Consider the following 21,221-nt stretch of genomic DNA (forward strand, 5'->3'; position numbering starts at 1 on the left):
CTCAAATACTTAAAGATCAGAAGATCCATTCAATTGGCTAGAATTCCTTCCTTAAATGAAACTAGATCTTATGGAATCATATTGAATATTTGACGACATATTCCATTTAACTTAGGTTAATCTAAGCCAAAAGCAAACTTACGTCAGGATACTCTTTTTTGAAACACTTTGGTAGTGCTCTTGGATTGGAATCCATAAATTAAGGCAGTTCGCGTTTGACTATCCAAGCAGGCAAACAATCCTACATCAGCCAATCAGAAATATCATCAAATCCCCTGCTCTCGGGGGATGTTCTTAGCACCTGTCAAGGCGGAAGCTGCGGGTTCGAGCCCCGTCAGTCCCGACGGATCCAAATCCAATAATCTAATAAAAAATACATTAATTCATATTTTTCTTTTCTGTGATTTGGTATTTGGAAAAAAATGTTTTATTCTTTGTTTGGCAAATTAAAACCCAAAACTTTGAACAACTTATCTTATGTAATGGAAAATTTTCATATCAAAATCCATAAAAGTTCTAACTTTTGTTATTTTCTTTTCCTTTGGTGATAAAATTTCATTCATTCTGAACTTTTTTTTTTTTTATCAAGTGATCTTGCAATAGTCATTGGCAGTACAGTAATGAGAGCATTGCAGAACTTATTAGAGTCTAGAAATCAGTCATTAGTGTCATGTTCATGTTGATTTATACTCTTAATCTTACTTTGCCTTTAGTTTAGTTGCTTAAATCTTATATTTATCTTTCTTTTTTCTGATTGAACATGAAAGCTGGAAGTTCAAATTCTCTGGCTGCTACGAGATCATATACAACGGAATGTGTATCAATTGAGTTCTTTTTCCTTCTTTCTTTTCCACATACTAAACTTCTTTGTTCAAGATCGGATTAATCTATATATGATCCTAATGTAAGTAGCATGGTAAAACAGTAAACCAGAGCTCCGGATTAATTTTCAAATGTAACTAATCTAATAGCTTAAGAATGATTATAAAAGAAAACATACTACTAATTCCTTAAGATTGGACGTACAACTTTGCTGTAGTTTGGTTAAACTGATAATATATAGCTAATTAGTGTGATCTTGATCATGTTTCAGAGCAAAATTAGCTCTATTATTAAATTATTTATTTTTCCAGCATTGATTGGAGAGAATTATAGTTTTGCTCCAAATATGTGTATCAAATTTTCAGTTTAATGCTCAGCTCCTTTTTCATAGACATTCCAATTTCAGGACAATACATTTTAGTTTTAAAGACAAGCAACTCTCAACTTATGCACACGGTTCACTCACAAACAGTATATAACACGACATGCTTGGATTCTCTGTAAACTGTTGAATTTGTTGCGTGAACAAGCACATACCTTTTTTAATCTTATATTTAAATATTTAATTAATAATATAATGTGGTCTAGGATCGAACTCTAAACCTTTTGATCGTAGAGGGTCTATCACGTTGTTGTATCAAGAATGACTGTATAAGTACATTTGGCAAACTAATTTGAACAAAAACAGTCATGGATAGTTGAACTAAGACTAAATGTTAGTCGTTGAAGTGTAGCTGCTGTATAACGTGCAATATGGCTGTAGCCGACCACAGTTGAAGCTATTTCAGCAGCTAACAAATGGGATGCAAGAATGTGGATTGCCAAGACTGCTGAATGGCATTGCTGGAAAAGTTTTGTATCAGCTAGTTTGAGTTAGTTGTTGCAGTTAGTTATGTAACTGTTAGTGGAGCTGTCAAATTGTTATTGGAGATTGATATGATAGTTCAACAATTATATTATGTTTAGATAGGCATCAGTCTAAGTGTGATTAATAGATAAGCAATGTGCACAAAAGGAATCAGTTAGATGTAGAATATTCATTGAAGCAATAACAGAAGTACAATTCTTTTGTTAACTATATATAATTCTCTTTCGCTCTCTCTAGATAATTTCTTCTGCTTCTTCTGAATCTCTTCTCATCTTTTTATCTTCTCGTTCTATCTTGAATCTTGGCCATTAACAGCTTGGTGCTCGTCAGGTTTTATGAACTTGAGCAAGGGTTCAGACACTAGAATTCTTGTATCTTGCTACACATCTTCTGCACTCTTCCTTCTTTGCATTAACAGTTCCAACCCTTTACGGCAAATGCCAAACTTTCCAATCTATAAATTGCATATATTTGCAACCATCTTTTATCTTTATCTTGCATGAAATAGAGTAGCATATCCCAAAATTACCTATTAAAGTTTAGTTCAGGAAAGGAACATCACCTTGTAGGAACAAATTTAGTACTTTCTTTTTTGAAAGAACAAATTGATTACTTGATAATATGATTTTAATGCAACTAATTAATATAAATTTTCATCATATGATAAAGCAAATCCCACAATTTGTTTTCAGCTGTAACAGAAGTAAATCACACATAATTTACAGCCTTTGATATCATATCTCATATGTCATTCCAACCTTGAGAATTCTAGTTTTTGGGATTTCTAAAACTTTTTGTCCTTGTCTAGAGTTATTCCTTAGGAAAGCATACGCATGATTGACAACAAACTTTTTCAGCAAGGATGAACTGGGTTCTGCCACCACTTCTGCTTCTCCCAGCAGATAAACTACGCCTTTCTCCATTGCCTTATGCACAAATTGCATTTCTGCTTCTCCTGGTTTCCCGTCTTTCGCTAGTTGAGCGGAACCCGTGGTGTTTCCTTGTTCAGCCACTGATTCAGTGTCCCCTCCTTCGCGAATGAAGTGTTCATGGCGGATGAATTCCTTCAAGCCTTCAACCAACTGGCGCTCAAAAACTTGGGGCTCTTCGATTGCGTCTTTATATCCATACCTGACAACACACCTGAACATTCTGTACTCTCTTGGCTCAACTTGTCGGAACAGGAACCGCTCCTCCAATGCTACTTTACTAATTGGAATCGACTTAATTGAAACAAACACTAGAACTGAATGTATGGATGGTACGTTGGCAATGAAGTGGGGGAAAATTGGAGGAATGCCTTGTACGAGTTCGGAGTACAGAAGTCCCATCCCTGGAATCCTGTTTATAGCCGGGTTTGCAGCCATTTGTCTAATGTATTCACTGGAAACCTTGTTCTTAAGATCATACATGTACCTTTCTTTGTGTACATAATGCCATATTCCCATAACTATCATAAGGAAAAATGATAATGCCAGTGGAAGGTACCCCCCGTCTTTGAATTTGTACAACACAGATGACAGGTATGTGCACTCAACAAAGAAAAATCCGGCGAAGAAGAGAGCGATCCACCATACCCTTGTCTTCCATACAACAAGCATTATAAGCGTAACCATAAAAGTTGTGATCACCATAACAGCAACCACAGCAATTCCTGCAACCAAAGAAGTTTTTTTTGTCATCCTTGAGAGGGGAATTGGTATATGTAGCTTATGTTTAAGGAGTGTTAAAGTTAGCTATGACTCCCACAAAAAGAGAGATAGAGAGCAGTTGTCTTTGTAATTTAGCTATGATGGAAATCATTTTTCAGAATTCTACTTGAAAATGTTTGCTATTATATTTTAGCGCTGCCAATTACATTTTTAACTTCTTGGGCTTCACTGCTATGTACTCTGTGAATAAATAGTGATGGAAATTTGTACTCACCATATGCATTTCCAATCTTCTCTGTAGTCCTGAATCCCCAGCAGACAAGAACACAAGCAATCATGAGCAGGTAGTTGACCTCAGGAATGTAAACCTGACCCTCATATTTAGCAGAAGTGTGAACAACCTTAACCCTGGGAAAGCAACCGAGAATTAATGATTGAGAGATGATTGTGAATGCTCCTGATATCATGGCTTGGCTGGCAATAATTGCAGCAGCTACAGCAACAACAAATGTTGGCCAATATAGTGGACCTACAGTAAACAATCAAGGTGGTTAGTGAAGAAACATGCAATGAGTGTACAGTGACAAAAGACAACTTGTGTTGGCTGCACCTTTTCTTTTAAGCTGACTGGGGGGCTTACCTGGTATTGATTTGTAGAACGTATCAGACACATCCTCAGGGAATTTGGTAAGATATGCTGCTTGCCCAGCATAAGCACATAGTAAAGCAGGAAACACGACGCCAGAAAAACTAATCTGTCATTCGTAGTCAAACTTAAATATAGTAAACCTGAATTGTCAAAAAATAATGGGGTCTAACATTTGATGTACTATTTATAACCCCGTTAACGATGCTGATGACAACTGTTTCAGCAAGCTAAGGTAACTCATAGATGATTATATATCTACTTACTTGGATTGCTTTAACATTAAAGTGGCCTAGATCAGCGAACATAGCTTCAGCGCCTGTAACATATATAGTAGATTTCATGAGCCAAATAAAAGAGAAACGCAGCAGGCATAAATGCCAAATGCGTATCGAATGTCCTGAACTTACCAGTAACGCATAGAACAACTCCACCAAGTGAAATCCATCCCTGCTTCCCATTTCTTTTGAAGTAATCAAACATATATTTTGGATTTAAAGCACCTAATACACTCAAATCATATTTGAACAAATTGTAGAGACCTATGACGCTGATGAACAAAAACCACAAGACAATAATTGGAGCGAATGACAAGCCTACTTTGTCGGTTCCAAATCGTTGAACAGAGAAGAGGATAACCAAGATTGCTATTGAAATCCCCACAACAGCATCTGATCAAATAACCATTATAAAAATAGACTGTAAATGCATATCAAATTTCATTAGATATGAGAACCGAAGTAAACAAATACCTTGGCCAAGTGACTTGATGCCGCCCACTGCTGAAAGAACTGTGAAAAACTGTTTTGTTAAACCATGTTGTTGGTCCAAAGTCATTGATTTGCTGGTTCAAGTCTGAGTATGAACAAACAAACCTGAAATGCATGGTGTGAGAATACCGTCTCCTATGACCATGGAAGTTCCCAGGATGGTAATCAGGAAAAGTACGAGTTGAATAGTTTTACTATTCTCGAGTTTATTTTTAATATTTTCAGCACGGCTCAACTGCTTGGACGGGATTTGAAGACTGTAATTGGAAAGTTGCCTGTCCTCTGGCTGATCATTTGGAATTAAGCTCACTTTTGCATATCGTGCTAGCAATGAATAGAGTGCAAATGTTCCCCCTACGTTCCAATCCACTAGATTTAGCAGGAAATCTTTTTGACACAGAATTTTTATTAAAACGAGGCAACTAATTAGTGATAACTCACCGTCGCCATTGTCATTGGCCCGCAACACAATGAAGACGTACTTAAGCAAGGGCAGTAGTATTATTGTGTAAATGATAAGGGATAATACCCCCAGAATGTCCTCTTTTACACCGATACCATTGGTGAAAGTGCTTCCATATACATAAAGTGGCGAGGTTCCTATATCTCCATATACCACTCCAATGCTCTGAAATGCCAAACTCAGGGTAATCCTCCAATCAACCTGCGGACATTTTATATTAATATGTTTCTGTGATGAATAATTGAAATCAGACATGCATGAACAAGATGGATGGATGGATTAAGAGATAATCAGGAAAGCATTCAATATATTTAAGACCTTATCAGAATGGTGAGCGTGAGACATAGTCAATCTTCCAGCCTCCAAATTCATGGAGTCCACACGACGCAGATTTTCCCATGATGTCTTTCCTTCTTTGAAGTTATTTTCAGTTTCTGTGGTATTTTTTTCTTCCCATGATGTATTTTCTTCCATTTCCACTTCTTTTTCTGCAATCTTCTTTGCCTGGATTCTGTTAGAGTTAACGAATATGGCACCGCCATTGCAGTTTCCGATTTATATATAGGCACTGAAGTCAGAAAATTACTGGAACATATGCTAAGTATAGTAAGAGATTGTTAAATACATATGAAAGTAGAAAATGAAAAACTTTCCACATGTAAAACTAAATCTCACTGTTTTAGGCCTATAATTAGGCATTCAATTCTTAAGCAAACGCTGTCCAAGAGCATATAGAGACTTCATAAGTTCCCTTGTGGTGTGTAGAAGTGGGTGAGGGAAACACTTGGTGTAAAAGAAACTCTTGGGTCAACTTGGGTTGCCTGGTAAAATTCTATGTGATTGTCATCATTTTTCACTAAGTGAACTTTGTCTTCGACAGCCGTCGTTTTTCTCCGGATTTCGGGTTCTCCACGTAAAGTCCTGTGTTGCTATTTTCTTCATTTATTCATAGTCACAAGTTTAAGCTAAGAGGAAAATTACAAATTTAAGCTGTAAAATTGAAGCGATTAGACAATTAGGAATTGGATAACGTCAACTAGGACCTACACTAACTGATGGTATACTGTTCTTCGATGCATTCTCTTATGCACGTTTATGCAGGATTCGGGATACAATTAGATGGTCGCCGTCCATCTTACTAAACGTCAAGTAATTTTCCTTTAAAGCCTAAAAATAGTATATTCTTACAATTAATATAAGCAAGAATCAGTTTGATTGTGTCTGGGACTAGTCATGGACCTGACCTCCTTTTGCTACCGAAGCGTTCCTTTGAATCGGAGTTGCTTACAGAAGCAGAAGCTGAAAGTGAAACAGGGCAGAAGATAGAGACAGAAAGAGAAGGAGTACATGAGATTTCAGAGATAGAGATAGGAGAGAGCCAATGTTTCTGTTATTGATTGAATGAATCAATGACAGTTGTGCATTTCTGTATCATACGAACATTCCCTAACTTTTAGCTAAACCCTCCTAACTTTCAGCATTCATGAATAGCAGATAGCTGATGGTGTGCAACTGCTGTGGTAATACCTGGAGTTTAAGTTGGAAGGTTTTTACTGCTGAGCTTCACAAATCAATAAACGAGGATGCAAGACTAAGAAGATGAAGGATTGCTGATTTGGAATTGCTGAGTGTGTTAACTGTTAGTATAGTTGTCAACTTGTAATTGTAAGATAAGCAAGATAGTTAACGATTCTGTTATGTTTAAATAAGCATCACTATGTGTCTTTAAAAGAGGAAAGTTAGAAAGAATTATATACATAAGAATCTATTGAGCTGTCCTGAAATATTTATTCAAGCAATAACAGAAATAAATTTAACAAATAAAAACAATCTCTCTTTTCTTCTTTCTTTTGCTTCTGTTTCTCTTCTCATCTCTTAAACTTCTAATCTTCCTTTCATGGCTATTAAGAGCTTGGTGCTAGTCAGGATTCATGAATTTGGATAAGGGTCCAGACATTCTTCCTGCATAGCATATCCCAGAGTTGAAAGCTATCATTAACTACTACTTCCTTAGTTGAAAGCTGTCTGGAAGAGAGCGTTGCGAGCATGTCTATGAGTACCCTAATTAGAAAGCATGCATCCCATGGGACAAATGTGAAACAACACAAACCCATCTTTGATTGACTCGGACCTGCCTCAAGTGCCATTCTATTCTGAAGCATTAGCGGCTGTCGAAAGCAGCCAGGGAAGAAATGTAAATATTACATGCTTGCCATCCAATTCACGATAAGCCTGATTCTGAGGCATTGAGTACCACTACTGATGCTAGTACTGCATCACAGAAGCCTGGTATGAACCCAAAAAGACAAAGCATAAGAACAGACCTTGACCACTAGAGCATCGAAATCTGTTAAATGTGGATTCTTGGGTAGTGTGAAAAGGCAAATGAGCACGCAAGTTCGTACACGAGCTCCCATTTTCCAGTTCTTCCCTTCGGCCTCACATCAAAGTTAAATTAACATCAAATCGTGGTAAAGTTGGCTCTGATATTGTGGATGCAAAGGAAAGGAACACCGTTTATCATTTCTTTTATAATAAAATTCAATTTTATTAAATAATTAAACCCACCTAGAGCAATGATCTCCAGGTAATGAAAAGACCCCACTTAGAACTAATACATCTAAGCAAGGGCATGAACATGACTGGGTGCATTGATCATAATGGACAGTTACCATATGGAGTTCCAAGAAAGTAGGAGTGGATCGCTTGGCTCTGATCTTAAGTTGCGGTATTATTTGTGATGTGCAGATTTGGTTTTGAGCAAATATTGCCTATACTTTGTGTCCAGGTACGATTATTGGCATGCTTTTTCGTGTGCCTTTGAGCAAATGATATCATGGACTGTTAGGAGCAATGCTGTGTGTATATATTAGTCAAAATCCTGCTGTTTTATCAGGATGGCGAGTACATGAATTATTATCCAGCATTGCTGGTTTAAATTCAGCAGATACGCTCTTTTTTTCTGTCTTTTTTCTATCTATAGTCTCGGGTTTTTCTTTTTCTTCTTCTGTTATTTTCTGTTAACTTTGATCAGTTTCTAAACGCTTGAGACTGAGTCATTTTCATGCCCTTGCATGGATGTATTAATTCTAGGTGGGATTTTATCACCCGGAGATCATTGCCCCAGGTGGTTTTTCCCCTCTAATTATTTTTAATAAAATTGAAACTTATAATTGAAAATACAAAATGATAATGCGAGTTCCATATTGCTAGTTGTTTCATAGTAGAATGTATGAGATCAGAGTCCATTAGTCATATAAATTAGACAGTGATATGTTGTATCTGTAGCACTATTACGGCCATAGGCTCTGCAATTTGCATGGGTAATTTATGCATATCGCCTGGTTATTTCACCATGGGCTGCACATGGTTATGGAATCTTGTTATTTTCCTTTCCCTTTTGAAAATAGAGTCCGGACTTTCATTTCTATTACCCTGCCTGGTAATAAACACGTTGGATACTTGAGAAAAAAGTCATGAATCTTTTGATAAATGGAACGGAACTTACTTTTGTAATCATTGAGAAACGTGGATTACATGTGAACAGACAACAGATTGTTTTACGCAAACATTCACAGATTGTAATTCGAAATCTCAAAAGGACAAAAGCAAAACCAAAAGAAAATGAAACGGGAGAATTCGCGGCAGCATCAAGTGTTCTGCGCCGCTAATGGCGATGGAAAGAGTCAAACAGCCGCCGCGCATTTATGTATTAGCAATCGATGGTTTACCTACAAACAAATTTGTCTAACAAGCAGCACATTTAGCAACGAGTCAGGAACATTGCCATTTCTTTTTTTTTTCTTTCCGCCAGCGCATGTTCATCTACGTTTTCCTTTTTAGTCTCCATGGAGGATTTAGCAACACAGCACAGGTGGTAACGCCAGCCTATGCGCCCGGGTAATCTTTCAGTGGCGCAACTAAAGCTTCGCTAAATGAAAAATCAAGCGTCGCTAAATGCTTTATATGTTTTCTTTTTTCTTTTTTCTAAAGATAAGGGACGAATTCTCGTGTAGGATGGATGAAGACAGGCAGTAGATAGGTCGATGGGTTTAATTAAGTGTACAAATTAATCATATTTAGTATTGACTAACGACTTGAGATTCCCTCACATTTGAAAAGGAGGGAACCAACGATCTTGCAATGTGTACTTAAAGCTACTGCACCATGTGGGTAAAAAGAATTAATTATGAACTCTTTTCTTGAATTCTTTTTCCTCTATTATTATTATTGGCTTCTCCTTTTGTCCCCTTCAATTACTGATAACAAATGACATCAAAAAACTGTAATATATAATCCTATTTTTATTTATAATTTCTGTAATGAAATTACATGACTATAATTCAGAAGATGATGATCTTGATATGGTGCTCCTGCTACCATTGTGTTCCCTGCTTTCTGGTTTTTGAGACCTGAGGAAAAAAGAAAGGAAATGCATGGCCCCCACAGATTCGGATATTGAGGAAAAATGTTTGTTCTTTCCAGCGAATTAAAACCCAAACCGATTTCTTGGATAAATTTTGAGATTTCTTTTTCATGGGTCGTTTCATATCAAAATCCATAACAAATCTAACTTTTTCTTTTCTTTTCTTTTTTTTCCTATAGTGACAAAAATTGTCTACATTTCGACGAAATTTCATTCAGGAAAAAAGTTTCTGAACTTTCTTTTTACTTAAGTGATCTTACAACTGTCACTGGCTCCATGCATCTGGGGTCCATACCTTTTAATTCTCTAATGAAGTCATTAGTGCCATGTTCATGTTGATTTGTACTCTTAATCTCACATTATACTTTACTTGGTTAAATCCTACATTTTATCTTTCTTGACTTCTGTGAGATTATAAATATCAATTGACTCATCCTTTAATTGCTCAAGATCCAACTAATAACCTATAAACCGTAACCAAGAGGTCCAGATTAATCCATAACTAATGTAACAATTTAAAAAAGATGGGGAAAGAGCAATCAATAAATAGCTTAGTCGACGGAGTTTTAAAATTTTATCTTTTGTTATACTATGAGAATTTTTACCATATTAATAAATGGTAAGAAATAATTAGAATTTATGTAGTTCATAGTTCGGTAATTCTCTAATAATTTTTTTTTTTTTAAAAAAACATTAATTATAAAAGAAAAGGTATTAATAAATTCTTTAAAAATGAACCTACCACTTTGATATAATTGTTTAAAATAATGATGATAGTTGATTATTGTAATGTGTTTTGGAGCAAAATTAGCTTTAGTTTTAAACCATTATTTGTTGAAACTTTTTTTCATATGGATACCACCCATCATCCCAACATCCTTTAATTTGGTGAAACATCAGAATCTAGGATTTGGCTTTACAGTCACTTTTTTTTCACTATAGATTGGAGACAATTATTAGAGCCCAAAAGAGCTCACTTCAAAAGCCAAAGTTCTTTGAACTTCTGAGAAGTTGCCAGTTAATCCTATTTATTAGGAGTAATTATTTAACCTCATAATCTTCATCCTAATGGGTCAAAAGAAAATTACTTTTTTTTTTTTTCTTTCAGATATTTAGAAATAGAAAAATTCATTAATTGCGAAAATTTCACAATATTATGATTATAGGAGAAAAAATTGACTTCCTTGGTGAGATAATTGGAATCCATGTTTGATTTTTGATCCAAATATAAGCATGCTTTTGAATTAATTGTCTTGATTCACTGGATGCATATTACTGCCATGTTATATATAAATATTTGGAAATGGCAATATCTATATATAAGGCTTTTGTTTTCTCCTTATTAATCATTGCATATAGCCCCTACTCCCAAGCTTTCTCATGATTAATGATGAGTCTTTGCTTTTAAAATACTTTTTATTTTTCTCTCCTGGTAATACATGTTTAAAACTTTTACTTGAGTGATCCCGACGATGATTAAGATGTCTAATCATATAATTATAATATTTTATTAGAGATCACATTATGTGTATATTATAAATTATAAATTCTAATTTATTAAATCTGAAATATTAGCAATGAAAACCCTTTATTAATATTTTTTCAATTGAATTAAAAATCGATCATGAGTCGCGTTTTAAATTAGAAAAGTTCATTGTCAAATCAATGAAAATTATGAACACAATTTTTTATTATTTAAACAAGATTTTTCTTATATTTTTTTACTGTATTTATTTTTATTTTTATCATTAATCGAGTTATACTATAATATTTAAAAAAAAATTAAAATTTTGTGTAAGAAGATACACAAAAAAAATTCTAATTGTATTCTGCTCTCAAAATCTAAATTCTAATGTGCAAAATATGAGTCAACTCAGTAACCAATGGAATTGAACCTTTGAGTTGGTCAAAGAAATCAACAAATGAAATAAAAGATATAACTAAATTAACAATTAAGTTGCAGGAAAAATTAGCCGGCCGATATATTATAATTAACATGCATAATTTAAAGAAACATATTCATATTTTTAGCTTATTATTATCTCAGCTTACTTTCAATGTCAATATTAAATATTACATAGAGATTGAATATTACGAAAAAGAATAATAATATAATATTTCATCCTGAGTAATCATGACCTACCATACATCTCCAATTGGAAATTAAAATAAAATGTGTTGGCTCAAATAGAATGATTTAACACCACAAATTACCAGAATTTATTGAAAGCAAATTCATATTAAATATAACCAATCAAAATACAGATTAGCTGCTGATATTGCTTAATGATAAGTTTGATTTTACCTATAAAAAAACAAAAACAAAAAACAAATAAAGATTTGTTGTTGTCATGATTCTAATAGAAATTAACGTAGAGAAAAATAGATATTTCTTTTATACTTAATTTTATTTTCTTCATTAATCAATTTATACTCTTATTATATAGTATTCATGATTCAGTATTAAAAGAATTACTCATCTATGGAATAATGGGTATTTTTTTTTTTTCGTTTCTTTATAATTTTTTATTCTAAAAAGATAATTGTATTCTTTCATACTATCACCTTAAGGAAAAAAAATTTAAATAAAATATTCAGATAAACAGCCATAAACATGCATCGGTTATATATAGTATGATTTTGTTCAAAACGAATTCGTCCAAGCATAGGAATCAAATTAGAAAGGTTATTCTGTCACAATTTTTTAAAATTTAATAATTTGATGCTCATTGTTTGCCTAAAAAATACAATTACATAGCTGAAAAATGGAAGTCGAACTTGATTTTAATAAAAGTAAATTCGTGCGGCTCATCTATAAGAAAACAAGAATATAACAGTATTTTTCAAAAAAAAAAAAGAAAAATAATTCTCTATTAACGCGGAGTTAATAGAAAAATCAAATTCTAAGATCTTGAACCTGTCATTCTGGAGAATTGAATCCAAGCAAGAGCCTTTAATTTCAATCACCGGTATTAAATAGTTATAAAGGTTTGATAAATAAAAATATAAAGAAAAATTTGTTATTTAGTGATAGGAGAGATGTCATGTTACAAAACACATAAATTTACTTATATAACAAACACAGAACCTTAAAATGACTAAGTATAAAATAAAAATAAATAATTCTTTCAAATGAAAAAAAAAATATTCAAAAAATTATAAAAGTTATAAAATAAATTATCATAAAAAAGATAGTCAATTTTCATAAAAATAGTAATTTATTCGGATGTTAATCTGGAGTTTGAATATTATTTTTTATAAAAATTAAAATTAATATATATCAAACCAAAAAAAAAAAAAAAAGACTAATTGCTAATATACATTTTGGGGTAGGTCCTATAATACAGCTAAGCTTTCTGTCCATTCTTGTTGTCTGTTTGCGTATGTAACTAGGTTATTATGGAACCCTAAGATATTCCTCCAAACACCCACCTTATCATTAATTTAGGGTTCATGGTTTTAACCCTAATCCTTCTTCTTCTTCTTTTTTAAAGGAAAATGCTATTTGCTCGATCAAATTGGGGATTAATGTATTTTCCTATATACTCATTATGTATTTCCCACTTTTGGGTAATTTTTATCATCAAAGTATATGTTTTGGTCAGAATTTAAGGTTTATGAATCAAAATTTCAGATTTAAAATTTGAATGGGGATTCTCCATCTTTATTAAACTTTCTAATTTATTGATTATTAGATAATATACCAGGAAAATAAATATTATATATATATATATATATATATTTCTTTAAGCCCAGATTCGTATTAACTAATTTAAGATAGTAATTAGTTTTATATAAATGTATTACTTAATCAAACTTTTTAAATTCTTTTTTCTTCTCAGATGTTTTATTCTCATCCCTAATAAAAAAAATAAATAAAAAATGAAAAAGGAACAACAAAAGGACATCACATGATTGCAGTTCAAATATATTAACCCATGCAAAAGTCCCATCACCATGCAGATTACATAAGTTACGTACACACACTCTCATCTGAAAAAGAAAAATTAACCCCTTCTCATGACAACTTTCTGCCTTCACCAGTAAAACAAATAAAGCCATTAAAGAGAATAGAATTGCTACTGTTCGATTTTGCATATATCTGCTCAATATACATATGTGACTACCCATTAAATATATTATACTATTTTATATAATATTTAGATACTTAAAATAATATTATTTTAAAAATTTTAACATAATTATATATTTAGAATTTGGTCTAAATCAAACTCTTCCTATTCCATTTATATGCTTTTAGAATTAATATTGCATAGAAAATAAATTAAATTCCATCAAATTGTCATTGTGAGTTTGAGTAATTATATTTTATGCTAATTTCGTGGGAACTAAAGCAGAGTCCTTTGCAGGGCGACTACAGTATTATCATGTCATATCAATGAATCAGATAGTAATCTTGTTGGGTTTATTAATGTTATTTATTTTGTGGAGTGCAGAGAGAAAAAGAAAACGAGGGAAAAGCATAGAAATGGAAGAAAAGTGAAATGTAGCATGAAATTATGAGAGGAGGCTTTTCTTAATGTATTGTATTATTGTTGGGTTCTTTTCGAGAAGGATTTTGATGGATGCCCACCCGTGACATTTTATTTGAGGCTCTTTTCGTCATTTCACTGCTCTTTGCCGGCTATTTTTCCAATGTGGGTTAATTCTGTAATTTCCAATTGTTTTTCTTTTCTAATTCGGAGATATTTTACTTTTCATGTAAATAAAATATCTTTCTGCAATGGTCATAGCATACGCTCCTCTCTCTCCTAATTTCCCAATTTGAGAATTTTTATTTATTACACGTGTACAATGTTTGCATTTCTATAAATTCATTTTAAGAAATTAGAAACTCTTTTTCTTTTCTTTTTTTAATTAGAGAAGTAAGTATAAATAGAAATATACAATTTTCATTTATAAAACTGTTAATTAAGTTATATACATCTCCAATAGTATACTTAAGCTTTTGAATATTTTGAATATTTAACTCAATTAAATTTTAGTAAAATAAGATTGGATAATTATAAAATAGACATAAAATATGTTTGAAATTATACTTTAATATTTATGTTAAGTTTGAATTTAAAATTTTAAATATTTATTTCTTCAATTTGAAATTTTAAATCGATATAAACTAAATTTGATATTCAATATTTGTTTAATTAATATATATACATATAAAATTATAAAAAAACTAAAATTATATTGTTTTGATTTTATATATTTTTATTTTTTAGTAATTATAAATAGATTAAATAAATAAATACCTACAATACATATATAAATAGATCTTTAATGATTATTCATTTAGATATTTATAAAATCCATTTAATAGCTATATATATATAAAAAATAGATTTTTATTGAATTAATAAAATATACAAGTATTTCTATTCAAATTTAAAATAAATTAAAATAATAAGTTTTAATATAAATTTAGATACATTTATTTTAATTTAATTTAAAGTCAACTTAAATGATACTCTAGCTATTGCCATATCTCATTTAAACTTAAAGACTTTATCGACCAAATTCTTTCACCGGCAATTTTTACATTTACAAGATTTTATTCATAATTTATCTTTTTTAGCCTAATTATATAGAAAGCGGGTTAAGGATCGAAATGAACAAATTTGATGTAACATCAGTCACTTTTGGACTAACTTTTAATTCTTTGGGCCTTTAAATTCGTATTTTTTCATATTATTTGTTTTTTTTTTAATTTATGAATTTTTAATATTAAATAAATTCCGAGTACCCATTTAAACTTGTTAAACGGGAATTGATTAATTTATTTATCAAAAAATATATAATATATGATAGTGGATTCGATTTTAACCCAAATTAAAACACATAAAGATTCCTAAAGTAATTATATTAAATAGACAACACGTCCAAAAGGACATTTAGGAAATTAATTTGTCCACATCTACTTTTTCCTTATTTGCTTCTTATTATTTTATTTTTCTTCTTCTTTCTGTGGCTTAGGGAGGGAAGCAAAAGGTCTTTTCTTTTTTAGCACATTGCCTTTTTAGATTATAGTTTTTTCTTTTCTTTCCAAAAGTAAAGTGAATAAATAAAAATTCCCTTTGTTTTTTATTTTTCTTAAAAAAAAAAAAAAAGAATATGAAAACTGAGGAAGGGCAACTCAGTAATATCGAAGAAAGCTAGGGGCATTTGAAAACAGTAGGATTATGAAAGATATAGTAATATTATTTATTTAGAATACACATACAAAAACAAGATCTGTTGTTATTATGTTTGTTTAGGACAGCAAGAAGAACTTCACTATCTTCTAGTTCTCCACCAGAAATGAAGCAGATTTTCCTGGTTTTTGTCCTCCTCTAGCCACACCAATCTCCCCCATAACTTCTCTCTCTATCTCTCTTTCTTCTTTTTTTTTTTTTTTTTTTTGTTTTTGTTTTGTTAGTAGACAATATATCTTCCTTTAGGGAGCATCAATTAAATCAAAAGCAAACAAGAGAGGTTGGTGGAGAAGAAGATCAACCAAAAAACAGAACAAGAAAGAAATCAAGAAAGACAAAAGGGTTTTATTTCAATAGATATCACTTTTTTTTTTCTGCTCTTTTCTTTCTGGTTCTTCTTCTTTCAATGTCAAATATCACAGGCGAAGGTAGGAGTTTCTCTTCTGGGAATACTGCTGGTGTTGGAGAAGAAGTTCAAGGACAACAACAAGAACTTATTCTAAATCATCACTTAAACTCCATAGCCAATTCAACTACTACTACTACTACTAATACTGCTGCTAACAGCAATGGCTCCACCGCCACTCAACAACTGCAACCCCCACCAGTTAAGAAGAAAAGAAACTTACCTGGGAATCCAGGTATATATATATATATATATATCTTCAAATTATTTCTTCAACTTAAATTCTTTTAATACTTCTTCAATTTGTTTTCATTTTCAGACTTGTCTTGTCTTTCTTTAACATTGTGGTGTTTTTCTTTTCTATTAATCATACCTTCGTAAGCATAAATGTCTTCTGTAATTTCATCAGATTATTATGTTCTATTTAGTTCTTGAAGATTCTTAGTATATATATGGAAGATCCTTTAAAGAAAAAGTAATCATATAAGCAGAAGATTCCATGCCCCTTATTGTACTTCTATTTAAATTAATCTCTTTTTAGTCATGTATTATGTTGCTTGATCTAATACATTTCTGGATACAGTAAAGTTAATGAATGAAGCTTCTTTCATGATATTGTAATATATAAATTTTCTCTTAATCTTTTTGGATTATAACAAAAAGAAGAAGCATATATATGTGGTTACAGATTCAGTTCAAATCGAGATAGCAATAAAATAACTTGCAGTTGTCTGAATCCCTTTTTCTCTTTTCTTTGTCGGTATGTCTTTTCGTTTCTTTTCTTTTCTTTTTTTCCCTCACGCATCGCTATTTATTTTATACAATGTATGTATACATAATATGAAAGACTGTAAGGTTAGAAAAATAGTGAATAAGTGGTGTGTGTGTATGTATATATATATATATATAAGTGGTTGAAGGGGGTTCAATTATTGGCTAGGATCTCAATAATTGCATTGATCACTGTTTGCTTGGCTTGACCCCTCCTTCCTTTTTCCTTGGTTTTGTCTTTAACGGTAAACATATATTCCTTCATGGACTATCTCTCTCACTCACATGGTTTTTTCTTTCTTTTTTTTCCTTATCTGTAACACTATTTAATGTGCCTAAGATTTAAAAACTTAACTAATCAAATAATTTCCGTTGTAAATTGCATGAACTTTTATGTATAACTATAAATTAAGAGTATGGTCGTGTAATAATTAATCGTTACTCCAGTCAGTTTTGTTCCTATTTTATTAATATTTAATTAGTTATTACGAAATTATGCGGATAATAAATTTTTATACAAATTATATTTCGATAAATTTGCACCCACTTGTCTGATTTATGTTTATGCAGACCCTAATGCAGAAGTTATTGCTCTATCACCAAATACACTTCTGGCTACAAACAGATTTGTATGTGAAATCTGCAACAAAGGTTTCCAAAGAGACCAGAATCTTCAGTTGCATCGGCGAGGGCACAATCTGCCATGGAAGCTTAAGCAGAGAACAAGCACTGAGATCCGGAAAAGGGTTTATGTTTGCCCAGAACCTTCGTGTGTTCATCATAACCCGGGTCGAGCATTAGGAGATCTTACAGGTATCAAGAAGCATTTTAGTCGAAAACATGGTGAAAAGAAATGGAAATGTGATAAATGCTCAAAGAAATATGCAGTGCAATCTGATTGGAAAGCTCACGCAAAGACCTGCGGCACCAAGGAGTATAAATGTGACTGTGGCACCATTTTCTCCAGGTTTATTTACATAACCAACCAACCTAATTTATTTATTTATTTCTTTTATAAGATGCTTTCTAGTTGCTTCAGCTAATCTCTTGTTAAATGATATTTAAATTGAAATTTCTTTAAAAACAATGAAAATGATAATAAAATTAAAAATTTAAAAAAAAAATCAAGAAGGAATAAACTAAAAAAATTAAAAATCATATACAAAAAATAGAATTAAATTTTTTAAAATTATGGGGGTCCCTCTATGGCTCCATAGTTTAAAAAGTTTAAATAGATAGAAAAAGAAAGGATATTAGTTAATAAATGGAACACAAACAAAAAAAAAATAAAAAGAAATTTTAATCTTTTCTTATGTTTGAAAGTTCTTAAGAGATATAAAATTAGGATAAAAAAGGGTTAGAGAATATAATAGTAATATTTTAATTTTTTTTTTAAATGTTAGTGGATAATAAATATTTATTATTGTTCTTTCTTTTTCCACTCATTAAACTTGCGAATGAAAAATAACAGATATATATCTCTTGAATTTATTTTTTTTTTCTGTTCCTTATTTGTCTCTCCTAATTGTTGAAAGTGTTTATTTTGGAATTCCTTTTCCTTTTTTTAATTTACTTATTTTGGAGTCTATGTTTGACTAATGTGCAATTATGAAATCATTATTTTACTTAAAGTCTTTGATCATTCTTTCTTTTAAATTTACATTTTTTACTCAATAAAAACAAATCTTCAACACGACTAGTTCAAGCATCAAAGTCTTTGTGCGGTTCATTAAATTAAGGTTGATTGTGGATTCTTATTCCTTTTTCACAATTAACTATATTTTATTATCTAACTGGCTACACTTAAGGGTCCATAAATTAGATTATATAACCCAGAATAATCCATGCAGTAAGTTAGTATAGATTTAGAGTATAAAACAGCAATACTTGGGTAGTAATTGTTCTTAATTACATTTTTAATTAAAGTTATATGTTGTTGCTTAATTAACTTATTAATTAATTAGGTTAGAGTTGGGTTTATCATGCAGGAGGGATAGCTTCATTACTCATAGGGCTTTTTGTGATGCCCTAACTGAAGAAAATAACAAAGGAAACCAAGGATTAGCACCCAACAACATTGGACAAAGCTTACAAGTCCAAGTGACCAACCTCATGTCCATGCCTATAAACAACAGCAACAACCAGAACAGTAGCGAAGATCAATCTTCTATAATGTCCAACTTTAATCATGTAGACATCAAAATCCCATTATCTTTACCTCATGAACTCATGCCAACGCCTGCCAAACTCCCATCAGGAACCTTGTCTGCAAGCAGCACTGCTAGCCTTCTTGGCGGTGCAAGAACAGCTGTCTCAAATTCTTCTTCTTCTTCTTCTTCCCTTCAGTTAAATGCAAGTTCAGCATCAATCTTTGAAAGAAAGGGGAATTTGGCTAGCTCGGCATCAATGTCAGCTACTGCGTTGCTACAAAAAGCAGCTCAAATGGGTGCAACTGCAAGTAGTAATAACCTGAACTATCCTATGACGCACAAGAGCTTTGTTATTACTAGCATGGCACCCTCAACATTTGCTTCGGTTCAGACGCAAAATGACCAGATAGGAAGCAGTGATGGCTATGTCAGTCAGTTTTTCAATGCGAACGAGGGCATGTTTAATGGAGTTTTAGATCACCAAGACAGTGCATTGTTCAAGATTCAAGGGCAAGAAAGCAGCAATAACAAGAGCTTCTTCGGTAATGGAGGAAATAATCAAAGTGGGTTATCAAGATTTAGTGGAGATGTGATGACTGTTGATTTCTTAGGTGTAGGAGGATCAAGAAAAAGGAGTATCCATGAAGTACAGCAGAAACCAGAAATGGAATTTATAGGAATCGGCCATCATCCACTGGTTCACTTCGAGCAACAAGCAGCATTGGAGAAACCGGTATGGGATATATGAAATAAGAAAAAGAAAATAATCCTTGTAATAAGTTGAGCTTTTTCTTTGTAATTTCTTACTTCTTCTTCCCCTAGATATTATTAGTAGCCATTGATAACCTCTCCAAGTGTACTTCTCTTGCTAAAGAGCAAGATGATGAGGATTTTTGGCATAAAAAAAGAATAGCAATTCAGTATGAGTATGTAGAAGTCTTAATAAAAATATAGATATTCTGGAAACTTGTTATCAAATTGTAAAGGGTTGTTGGAGACCTAAATGATTAATTATAGGCTCATATTTGTATCAACATCCTCTTCAGACGGCAGCCTAATAAGTTATCTGCCTAACTAATATAAGAATATAAATTAATCCAGACAAAGACATCTCGATATTTTTATATTCGTTGCAAGATTAGGAAAGTTTTTTGAATTGAAAAATCTTATGAAAATGAGGTAAGCTCTTACCTTCATTTTCAAAATTAAATAATATGCTTAATTTGGACCAAGATTTAAATCCAATTTCTCTTGTGTAAACGTAAAATGCTTTAGTAATGTAAAAGTAAATGTTATCCAGATTTTAAAGTCAAATATATTTGTTAAAATTTAATTAACACAAAGAAGAAAAAAAGATAACTGCCGTCCATCTTTGATAAAATCATTCCAAGTTAATTATACTAATTCTATCTTTTAAGATTTTTCAATGAATATTGAAAGTTAATAAATTTATGATTTTTGCCGGTGATAAAATATTATTTAAAATAATTTAAATATTTTTAAAAAATATCCTAAAATTAATTAAAAAAATCATTTTTATTTTGTAATTTCTTTTCAAAAAAACTGTTTTTTTAACTTTCTTTCTAAAAATAAGGTATAATTATTTTTTGGGAAAATGCTCAAATTTGCCCCTAATGTATAACCACTGGTGTAGATTGGCCCTTCGTTTTTAGCACATAAACTTCCGTTAAATGCAATTGAGGTGGCAAATGGTAACTGAAGGAGAAGGAGAGATGATGATGGAGAGTTCACCATTTGCCACCTCAGTTGCATTTAACGGAAGTTTCTTCCGTTCTTCAGCTCCGTTCTAAAGAGGGGCTTAAAAACTCCGTTTGGCGAGATATTGTATGCAACTGGCTAAAAGAAAACTTGAATGGCCAATCTGCACCAGTGGTTATACGTTAGAGGCAAATTTGAGCCTTTTCCTTTTTTTTTTTTTTATCTTTTTTGGTTGTTTTATCAAAAAAAACTAAAAAAATAAAAAACCATAATTTTTATATTTTTACACAGTAAAAATAAAAAAATTGCACTGTATTTT

General features: G+C 31.8%; 2 protein-coding genes across 2 annotated transcripts; one reads left to right on the top strand and one right to left on the bottom strand.

Moving 5' to 3' along the window:
- Nucleotides 1–1,827: 1,827 nt before the first annotated feature.
- Nucleotides 1,828–5,756, bottom strand: LOC8287064 (potassium transporter 5). The gene is made up of 9 exons (XM_002512362.3): nt 5,540–5,756; nt 5,200–5,422; nt 4,864–5,112; nt 4,741–4,779; nt 4,399–4,659; nt 4,255–4,307; nt 3,983–4,097; nt 3,617–3,871; nt 1,828–3,344 (listed from the first exon to the last, which is right to left on the bottom strand). Exons 1-9 carry the CDS (start codon nt 5,693–5,695, stop codon nt 2,425–2,427), a joined length of 2,271 nt encoding a protein of 756 aa, XP_002512408.1. The 5' UTR covers nt 5,696–5,756; the 3' UTR covers nt 1,828–2,424.
- A 10,130-nt stretch (nt 5,757–15,886) lies between these two features.
- On the top strand, nt 15,887–20,149 carry LOC8287065 (zinc finger protein GAI-ASSOCIATED FACTOR 1). The gene is made up of 3 exons (XM_002512363.4): nt 15,887–16,497; nt 17,604–18,000; nt 19,022–20,149. Exons 1-3 carry the CDS (start codon nt 16,263–16,265, stop codon nt 19,929–19,931), a joined length of 1,542 nt encoding a protein of 513 aa, XP_002512409.1. The 5' UTR covers nt 15,887–16,262; the 3' UTR covers nt 19,932–20,149.
- The last annotated feature ends 1,072 nt before the right edge of the window (nt 20,150–21,221 follow it).

Source organism: Ricinus communis, chromosome 10, assembly GCF_019578655.1.
Source record: "Ricinus communis isolate WT05 ecotype wild-type chromosome 10, ASM1957865v1, whole genome shotgun sequence".
Lineage (NCBI taxonomy): Eukaryota > Viridiplantae > Streptophyta > Magnoliopsida > Malpighiales > Euphorbiaceae > Ricinus > Ricinus communis.